The sequence below is a fragment of the Equus przewalskii genome, unplaced genomic scaffold (assembly GCF_037783145.1).
Source record: "Equus przewalskii isolate Varuska unplaced genomic scaffold, EquPr2 ChrUn-6, whole genome shotgun sequence".
Taxonomy (NCBI): Eukaryota; Metazoa; Chordata; class Mammalia; order Perissodactyla; family Equidae; genus Equus; species Equus przewalskii.
The window spans coordinates 2,919,125-2,930,223 of NW_027228754.1; the positions used below are offsets into that span (position 1 = coordinate 2,919,125).

Sequence of the window (11,099 nt, forward strand, 5' to 3'; positions counted from 1 at the left end):
TGTTATGTACTACTTAAAAGTAACCATTATCTGAGTTTGGAATGGATGATATAGAATTAAATGTAATTGTGGGTTTTCAACTAAATGTGTTATTATGTAAATAACCACTGTGTTTTATAGAGTCTCATAAAACAAATAGAATACTTAAAATTATGCAAATCTTTAAATTCCAATTTAATTTTTGCAGTCATATTTTAATATTGGTGAGAAGGGATATAGCAGATATTGTTGGCTCAGCTGTCTAATCCAAAACCCATACCCAAACTCATTATTCTTTATCCACTGCTGTTAAGGGGTTCTCCCCACTGAGATATTGGCAAAAATCTGCTAGAATTTCTGAGAGAGCTTCTGCTGATTGACTCCCAATCAGACAAGTTTGTGCCTTGAATGAATAAATTATACCTGGTACTTAGAGATTCATTTTGCAACCATAAGGAAAATCCAAGAAAATGATTTGTCAGTTTGGGATCAAATAAGCTAAGAGCATTACTAACTGATACAAGTATAAAGTATAGTTTAATTACAGAGTTAGAATCAATAAAAAATCATCTTTTGAAGAACAATGTTAGCATAAGTTATCAATGTGAACACATGATTTTTAGTGAAATATATGTCTAGCTGTCAATTCCCATGTGAAATATACTCAAAGGAAAAAAAATGTAATTTATTTTCTTAAAATTCAGTTTTGGATTTCTAATAGCTTTTTTCAATAAAGAAATCAGAACTTTTCGAAGGAGAGCTTATTCTATATCATGGGGAAGGAGACAGTCAAAGAGAGAAAGTCTTGTGGCCTCAGGCAAGGTTGCTTTCAATAGATTCTGGAGTGAAATATAAAAAGATAAATTAAAATTTGAAAAATACACATATTATCAATTAAAAATAAGCTTATAAAATCTTATGTCCATAATGATACTCAAAAATACAGCAATTCAATTTAAATGTTTTTCTCATCAAATAATTAATGTAGGTTATTTGAAATTATTCAGAAAAAATATAACTCTATAGAAGAATTATATGAAGATTTAAAATATAAGCAAAATCTATCAAAGTACATTTACACTCAGGAATAAAACAAACAAACAAATAAATAAATAAACAAATGATCAGCACTATGGATAGACCTTGAGAAATTCTATTATATCAAATGGCCATATGCTTATACTTATTATATATATTATGCTTATACTTATTATTGATATGTTAAAGAGTATTAAAGTAGATTATAAAAAACACGTAGAACTGTGTTAACGTTTGTCACTCCCAGAAGTAAATAGCCCTTCTGACAGATCATAATAATCCATGTTATTATCTTTATAATCTATAGGATAAATTCATGTCAAGTTTCATCCAGAGACACAGCTCAAACAAAGTTAGAAATTGCAGTTAAAGGACAGTAAGGCCCACAAGAGTCCCTGAATTTACCTACTTTCATAAGACCACTACAGATATCTTCCAAATTACTAACCACCCAAAACTTCATCATTTTTATATCTAACACCAACCAGCTTCAGTCTTGAGCCCTGGAAAGCTGAGTTTGCAATTAAAACTTCAGAAAAAGTGAGAGACTTCTCTGATATCACCATTCTTCTAACAAAAGAAAATAGTTAATGAGTTTCGTCCATGGGACAGAGAAGAGATTTTCCTGAAACATACTCTGTAACACAGAGCACAGAGCTAAAGAAATAGTACCAGTCCGGGAACCATTTTTCTGCCAAAAAAGATTCTCCCAATAACAGAAACCAGGACATAAAAGCATAGTAGTGGCTCTGATTCCAGGCTTCTAGAGTTGAAATCTGGTTCTAATGTTTATTACTTGTGTGACTCTCAACAGGCTACTTAACCTCTCAATGCCACAGTGTTATCATCTGTAAAATTAGTATAACCCATAGTTCTTTTCAAGATTAAATCAATTCATACAGTTAATACACTTCCTGGCTCATAGTAAGTGCTCAATAAATGTTGTCTTTTATTATTAAGGTCATCTATACATAACAACCTACTCACGCAGTTTTCTTTCAGTAAACATAGAATGTTTTTCTAAGGTATTAGTAACCACTAGTCTTTGATCTTCATTTCTCTTATCCATATCATCCCTGGGCTGCCAAACTCTCTTCGTTAACATTGCATTGCTGTCTCTACAAGACTAATGGCATCCTTTTCTTCCCAAGTCTGACAATTCATAGAAATCCTCTAATTTACCCTTCTCCCTGCTGCCCTCCAACCCACGCACACAAAGAAAACTAACAAGAAGAGAAGAATGTAGGAAGAATTCTACTCCAGGACATACTTGTGTATTGTTCTTCTTAAAATAATATATGTTATTAGTTAAAAGTGAATACATAAAATACTGTAGGATCTTGGCTTTGTGAATTCAACATTAGAAACCTCTTATTACTGGTAAAAGACAATAGAGAGAGATCTGGGGAAGTAAACAGTAGACTTGGTGTCTAAAATAAAAGGTAAGCTGTCAGATTCTGACTTCATAAGACAGTGAGAGTCACTTCAGAGACAACTTTGTAGAGAATACAAAGAGAGTATATTCCCTGCCGGCACATCAGGGAGGCCTCCCACTTTTCCTTCTTCCGAGCCTTATCTATATGAGAGCGAGTTCTCTGGGAATCGAGCAGATCTGGGACTGAATCTTCAGTTCACCATTTCCAGACCAAGAACCTTAAGAAGTTATGTTCTTTTAGACTTAGTTATACCTGACAAACCCTTTTCTAAATTCATGAGGGAAAATTAATTGCCCTCTGCAAGCACTTTGTTCTTGTATCTGTTAGGGAGCTTATTATTTTGTGATGTGTTCATTTGTACCCATTTCTATGTTAAACTGTGATTTTCTGAACGAAAGGAATCACATTACATTAACCGTTTTTACTCTCAGAAGTTTTAGTGAATAAATGAAAGACAGTGGAAACAATCTTGATAGAGTACCATACAAAGCTGTTAATTTGCTTTAACCTTTGGGAGACTACCCTGCCTGTCATTTCTCTTCCTGAAAAGGCCTCTGACCTCTATGTTCAAAAAAAGACAAAACAGGGGCAAAAAATCAATGTTATTAGCTGAAACACTGCCTCTAAATTTCAATATGGGACTAGTAGGTGGAACATTAAAAAGGCCAGTTGGTTTTCCTAAATTCAGCTGAATTACCTAGAAATAAGTAAGCAGGATATAAGCCCAGATCCCTCTTTACATTGTTCCACAAATCTCCTCCCCTCTACTGTATCAATGTCCTTCAAATCTGAGTTTTGGATATTCAGCATTTTGATTCATTTAAAGCCAATCTAACCAGAAGTGCCACAGAAAAGTAAATAGGAAGAAAAACATTTATTCCAATGCCTCGAGCTTCTAGGCTATCTCATTTGTGCTGGATTGGAATTCCCTGGATTTTGCACTTCCCTAATTACCAGCCTGTACTATTTTTCCTAATTGGACCATCATGAGAATGATTGTTTTCCTACTTATCTTAATTCACCTGTGTAGAATTCCCAAAAGAATCTATCTTCCCATGCTAGACATGCTCAGGGAAAAATGCACACATACACACATGTTGTACAGGGAGAGAGCTCTGCAGGGACAGTCAGATTTATATATCACTGACTCATGAAGGAAATGCAGTTTAGATGGACGACTCAGGGTAGAAGCATAGCGGAAGGACAAAAGACAACTGTCTTAGTAGCTCTGTATAGTTGACCACATCAGGGTAGTGAGAGAGAGACTTTTCACTCATGCTGATTCCAACTCTGGAACCCAACAGCAGCAAAGTCAGTGAATTAGCTAATTTTGGGAAATGGGAGGTAGACAGAGAAAGAACAACATACCCATAGAACAAAAGATAGCCCTAGAGTGCATGTAAATATTGTGAGCAACTGTTGGGAAGGTTGAGCAAGGAGGAATTAGGAAATATTGTTATAGGGAAAGTTAGTACAAAGTGTAAAGGTTTCAATCACTGAATTTCTCAGGAAATGGGTGAGCTTCAAATGGGGCCAAAGCTCGAGGGATTGTTTTAAAATCACAAATGAGCATTGTGACTGTTTTCTGAAATGTTTCTGGAATCAGTATTTCAGGAATCAAATAAGATTTCCAATTAGCTGTTGGGCATTAACATCATTGACATTTGACTAGACTTCTTATCACTGAGTTTGTATAAAAACAGAGGAGTGTGGGATGGGTAAAGTCTAATAGTTTTTCTTTTTGGTTCAGATCTTCCTTATCCTTTCTTTAGCTTGACCATATCTCTTCAGGAGATAAGGGAATTAGGCATGGGTCTGCTCAGAAGGCATCTTCTTGAAATAGTATCCTGGTTCAGTTCATAGAAGTCTGTCCTGAGAGTCATAGTTAGCAAATGTGGTGACTACTATTGGGGATATCGAGACTTATGGGAAAGACCAGATATGTATATGAAAAATCAAGAAAACTTAAAAAGAAAAATACATCTATCTATATAACTATAGCCAGATAGAAAGATATAGATATATCACAGGGAATAGAAATAGAATGATTAGAGATATGTGGGCTTAGCTTGTTAGAACTAGAAAAGATGCATGTAGGATTTGGTTAGCTTAAAAAGGAGGCACAGATTGGAAGGGAGATGCGGATTTTCAGGTAGGAAAGATTCCCTTTAGGAATATTCACAGATCGGAAAATGAAAGTGATATGTTTGGAATAACAACAGGTTTGCTAAACTGGATTGGTAATTAACAATTTGCCATAGCAACAGGAGATAAGATGGCTTGTTTTCTACAGACATAGCAAAAAAGTAATTTCAGTACTGTATTAAAGGGAGATGACATAGTTAAGAGTTTGATGGGGTTTAGCCACATAATCAATGAACAAATACATCTATAGTTAATATAAATTAGAAACTATTAATAAAGTGACCTTTCCTAAGGCATGCATAAAGCAAGATTATTAATCAATGACAGACAATAGAGTTTATTATTTCCTATTTCAGTGATTAGGAAAAAGTTATCCTAGAGGATTTGTGATTGTTTCCTTTTTAAAGAAGGAATAAATTTGAAGGAATAGAATGATAAGAATGTAAAACTTAAGTATAGAAGGGAAGTCACATGGGCAATCTGGTGCTCTGGCAAGATTAACCCTGAGAGAATGAGGTTATGTGAAAAAAGACTGGAAGCAGAGACATTTGAAAATCCGTTACAATAGTGTTAAACATTATGACCAGGCATCACATTAGGGTGAAGACAACAGAAATAAAAGATATAGTGATTTAGCAAGAAAAAATAAGTGAAGCAGGCCTTGATGATTCATTGGGTTTGAGAAATGAGGGGACAATATATATAAAAATGAGTAAAGTTGGTATCTAAAGGAACAAAAATGAGAAAGTCAGTAAGGAAAACTAGTTGAGGGCTGGGCGTAAGGATGGTGTATTAGCTTGCTAAGGTTGCCATAACAAAGTATCATAGACTAAGTGGCTTAAACAGTAGGTATTTACTCTCTTGTGATAGTTTTTCTCCTCTGAATATTCTCTGAATCATGGTTTATATGTATGTATGTATGTATATCTATATCTATATCTATATCTATATCTATATAGAGAGAGAGAGAGAGAGGATTTAGAGGCAGAAAGGAGAGGAAGAGAGTGGAATTCACAAATGATGGTTTGTCTTTGTCATCAAAATATTCAATTAAATCATATGCCAAGAATCAGATGAGGAACTGGAAACTTGAGGAAAGAATTTTGAAACAGTTGTAGGCAGATCATTAGGGAATCAATAAGACTTGAATATGGGAAAGAACATGACCTTGCTACTCCTTCAATGCCTTGTTTAGTTCAATGCGTGTTTAAATGTAATGATTTTAAAATGTGGTCTCCTAACCAGCAGGATCAGCATCATCTGGAAATTTGCTGGACATGCAAATTCTTTGTCCCTATCCCAGACCCAATGAATTAGAAACTCTCAGGATGGGGACCAGCAATCTGAGATTTAACGAGCCCTCCAAATGATTCTGATGCATCCTAAAATTTGAGAATCACTGGTCTAAAATATTGACTGTGCTTTCCGACTGGTTTTCTTCCATACTACATCAGTTGTAAACATCTATGGAATATGGACTATTTCCTTCATCCTTTGTCTTTCTCTACATCTGCAATACAGGGATCTATCCAGAGGCTGACATTTGGTAAGTGTATTTATTCTGTGACCGATATTAGACATCTCCTAGAAGGCCTGAGTGCACTGAGAGTTGAACTCCTCAATTCCCACCTTGAGATGGAGAGCCTCAATCAAACTGCTACTCAGGAGTTTATCTTCTCTGCTTTCCCTTATTCTTGGGGAGACTCTGTCATGTGTTTTGTTCCACTTCTCTTCATATATACTTTCATTATTATTGGAAACCTGGTCATCATCTCAGTGGTCCAGCTGAATGCTCACCTCCACACTCCCATGTACTTTTTTATCAATGCCCTTTCTTTCCTGGAGATTTGGTATACCACAGCCACCATACCAAAGATGCTCTCTAGCCTGCTTAGTGAGAAGAAAAGCATTTCCTTAAATGGTTGTCTCCTGCAGATGTATTTCTTCCATGCCACAGGCATCAGTGAGGTTTGTCTCTTGACAGCTATGGCCTTTGACCGTTACCTGGCCATCTGTAGCCCTCTTCATTATCCCACTATCATGACCTCCCAGCTATGTGCCCAACTGACTTTAAGTTGCTGTGTCTGTGGCTTTATCACACCCCTCCCTGAGATTGCCTGGATCTCCACACTACCGTTTTGTGGCTCGAATCACCTTGAGCACATCTTTTGTGACTTCCTCCCAGTGCTACGCCTGGCTTGCACAGACACACAAACCATCATCATGATTCAGGTAGTGGATGTTGTCCACGCAGTGGAGATTGTTACAGCTGTGATGCTCATTTTCATGTCCTACATTGGTATCGTGGCTGTAATTCTACGTATTCGTTCAGCTGAAGGCCGCCGCAAGGCCTTTTCCACATGCGTCTCCCACCTCACTGTCTTTTTGCTCTTCTTTGGCAGTGTGGCTCTCATGTACCTACGCTTCTCTGCCACCTACTCCTTATTCTGGGATACAGCCATTGCTCTGGCTTTTGCAGTTTTGTCCCCCTTCTTCAACCCCATTATCTACAGTCTGAGGAATAAAGAGATAAAGGAAGCTATAAAAAAGCACATGGGTCAAGCTAAAATCTTTTTTCATCAGTCCAGGGACCCCAAGTAAAATCTAATAGTCAGGAGTCTGTATAGTTGTTGGTTCCTTTTATCCTTAACTCTCTGTAATCTTTCTTTTCTCATCACCTTTTTACTGAAACTGGGCTCTCAAAAGTCATCAATAAATAAAATTCACTAATAACTGAATTCAATAGTTTCTTTCAGTCCTTATCCAATTTTATGTATTTTTGGATCTGACTTTGTTAATTATACTTTCTGCCACTCGATTTATTCATGATAAATTCATTTTGTGGAGATGATCTGGGTAAATATTAACTTTAATTTTAACACCCTTGAAACATTTGTTTTGTAAGATATGGTATTTGAAAAATCTTCTTCATAAGAATCAGTTCTCTGAGGCCGGCCCTGTAGTGCAGCAAAGTGCGCACGTTCCACTTCGGCAGCCCGGGGTTCGCAGGTTCGAATCCCAGGTGCAGATATGGCACCACTTGGCAAGCCATGCTGTGGCAGGCGTCCCACATATAAAATAGAGGAAGATGGGCACAGATGTTAGCTCAGGGCCAGTCTTCCTCAGCAAAAAGAGAAGGACTGGCAGAAGTTAGCTCTGGGCTAATATTCTCAAAAAAAAAAAAGCATAAGTTGTCACCACGGTACTGCCAATGGATATAGTCGAAGAATAATTTCTAAACCGAGTATTCATGTATTGATCAATAGCAGTCTAGACATATTTTAGCAGATTCTATCACGAAGTCTTTTCACCATTTGTACCTCGGCAATACTACACAATGTTAATTTGATATCTGGGTGGATAACAGGTGTGAAGACCATCTTCGTGTGCTTGCATCCAACTGTAGAGAGCCTATGTGTGTCAAGTTAGTAGAGGCCATTTTGTCAAACACCAAATCAACTTAATCAATATTGATGACAGCAAGAAGCTAGGAGCATGTGTAGGCTTCTTCAAAACTGAGAGAAGAAAAATTGACATAAAGTGGTTGGTTGAAGTTGTGTGATAGTTAAGGACTATGGCAGAGAATCTCAGGTTAAGGAGGTTATTGAAGAATACTTTAAATTCCAAAAATGAATGTAAAAAAATTGACTTTAAAGAGAAAACCAATATAACTAATGTATTTATTAACTAATCAGTATTTTTTCATGATAAATCAAAAAACATAATCTTTGTTTTCTCTGTAATCAAATGTATGGTATTTATTAGTTAAGCAATAAATATCCGTTGAATGAATAAACTGATACCACCATGCTGCATTCTGATTGTTCCAGACAGTTGATCAACTGTAGTGGACAACAGCTCTTCCCTTTCCATCTTTTCTCTCTCTTCTTTCAGAATGCAGGACTCTGTTTTTCATCCTATTTTGTTTGAGGGCTCTTTCTCCTGCTGATGCTTCTTCTAATACATGCTTCATAAAGGGTGATTTTCTCTAGGACTCGGTCCTCAGCTGGGATGGGATAAAGCTTATTACTATGCAAATGTTAGTAGATTTTCACCCTTCCCTAGCCACCTACCTGAATCCTATAGTTGTCAGCCTCATTTTCCCATTCTTGTCACATAGCCACTACCTCATCCTGATCCCTAAATCTTAGGATACGTAAAAGTCAGATGGAAAGACAGAAGTGAAGGGAAAGTTCTTATAGAAGAGGCTAATGCTATCTAATAAAGAGCTCTGACAGAGAAGAGAAGGAAAATGAGAGAAAAGCTATAGGTTGAGGGTGGAGAGGTCTTGGTAAAAGAAAGTCTTTGGAGAATACCTGGTGTAAAAAATAAAAGAAGAGAGAAAAAGGGACACAAGAAGTGTTGCTGGGTTTAAGTAGTATATCTATTCTCAATGTATTTCAAAAGAAATGAGAAATGAAATTAGCTTATTGATAGATTGACCAATTAATTATGTTAATTGTACTTTTCTAAGTGAAATATTGTTACAGAATTGATACACATAAATCTCCAGTATATGAAAGTGTTGCACAATTTTCTTATCTGTTCTTTTTTAATTTTAATTATATAGCCCTTTCCTATATATTATCAGTGTCTCCCAAAATTAATACAGCTTAATTTATCTCACAGTATGTATGCACGAACATTCTAAAACTTCATTGCAGGCTGAACGCTTTAAAATGTTCGTCATTATACACCTAGGAAATTATATATTTCTTTGGTATTTTACTCTTAAGCTCAAAGTTTCTTCTTGAACCACTAGTCTAACCTATTCATTTATACATATTCAAAGCCTGATACCACTAACACTTTCACCACGTTTCCTCTATAATACAAAAATTCTCATTATGGTTACCTGATTATAACATTCCCATCAACCATAGGGACTTTAAACTAACCCTGTCTTGGGCATTACAAAGAACTTGCTCTATACACAAGAGCAACCTGGGAAGGGTAGAAAAGGTATATATGGTATAATTATAAATAAAGATTAATTGGTTAATCATTCATTACATGCCTACTCTATCCTAATTGCTGTTCTAGGCATTACATATAAAACTATAGCAAAACAACCCCCAAAATCTTTGCACTCATGAAATCTGAATATGAGTGAATGGTAGCCAGTAACCTAAATAAAATACAATTGTATGTTCAATGGTAAGAAGTGATGGTATGGAGAAAAAATAGTAAATAGGTCAGGGAATAGGGAGTTTTGGGGCTGGCATATGATTAATTTTAAATAGGCAAATCAGGAATGGCCTCTCTCAGCAGTTGGTATTTGAGTAATGACTAAAAGAAGTGCAGGAAAAGAAACGCTAGGCATGTAGATGTTTCAAGGAAGAATGTTCTAGGAAGAGGGAATAGAAGTGCAAAGGCTCTGAGGTAGGGGCATTCCAGTGTCATGTGGATAGAGTGACTGAGGTGAGTGTGGAGAAATAGATGATGAAGTTGGAAAAATCATTGTGGGGGAAGAATTATGTAAAAACTAAATTACCGCTGTAAAGGTTTTTGACTTTCACTTGGAGCAAAGTGAGAATCCATTGGAGGGTTTTTGGCAGATATTATTTAATTATTTTATGGCATTATTTAATTTACTTTTTAGTAGGATTTTTCTCATGGTGCTGAGGACAGACTGAAATGGGGCAAGGGCAGAAGTAAAGAAGCTCGGAGGCTATCGCAAGAATCTGGGCAAGGGTTGATGGCTTGGACCAGGGTAGCAGTGTGAATGTTTTAAGAAGTAGTTGGATGCTGTATACATTGTGAAGGTGTCACTGAAGGACGTTGCTGACTGGCTGGATGTGGATTGTGAGAGAGAGGAGACAAGACTGACTCCAAGAAATTTGGCCTGAAGAATTGGAAGGAGATGGTTCCATTAACTGGGATAAGGCATTTGTTTCATATATGTATTTGTTTATTTCCTACCTTATTCTAAAATGTATTGGAGATCAAGTTGTCAAGTATGCTCTCTTACTCCAATTATATCTTTCTCTTTCTACATGTTATTTGCTTGGACTACATAGGATGTGCCCACTCAGAAGAAGTGAATTTGTTGCATTCATCTCCAGAAAAAACGGAGATGACAAATTTTTCCTCTGTTTTTAGAATTCAGGTCAAAGTTGCCATATAGTTGTGAATCAAACTTGCTCAGCCATATGCTATTTATCTGTCTACTTTTAATAAAATTCACTCCCACCCATATCTACTAGCACTTAGTGCAAAACATCGGGTTAAAATGGAGTATACAAAGTGATTGGAGAAGCAGATATGATATTGCAATATTAGCCATGACACAGAAAGTGCAAAATTTATTTCCATGGGAGTACCATGAAGAGAAAAATTTAATCTAAGTAGAATCATTCACAAAGAGGTAGTATTTGAGCTTAACTCTGATTTATTCTTTTTCTGAGCAAGAGAGGGGGTGATATGAAGGGAAGGTGAAGGATATTAATTCTTTCTAGGCAGAAAAGAAATATAAAGAGAAAAAATTCTGCTAATTATAAA

The 11,099-nt window shown here is 36.2% G+C and overlaps 1 protein-coding gene across 1 annotated transcript; it reads left to right on the plus strand.

Moving 5' to 3' along the window:
- Positions 1 to 6,233: 6,233 nt before the first annotated feature.
- Positions 6,234 to 7,199, plus strand: LOC103558919 (olfactory receptor 6K2). Its single transcript, XM_008532149.1, has one exon. The coding sequence runs from the start codon at positions 6,234 to 6,236 to the stop codon at positions 7,197 to 7,199; it is 966 nt and encodes a 321-aa protein (XP_008530371.1).
- Positions 7,200 to 11,099: the final 3,900 nt, after the last annotated feature.

What these genes read in the sequence shown, in the direction of transcription:
- LOC103558919 (XM_008532149.1), top strand. Translation starts at nt 6,234, where the DNA reads ATGGAGAGCCTCAATCAAACTGCTACTCAGGAGTTTATCTTCTCTGCT.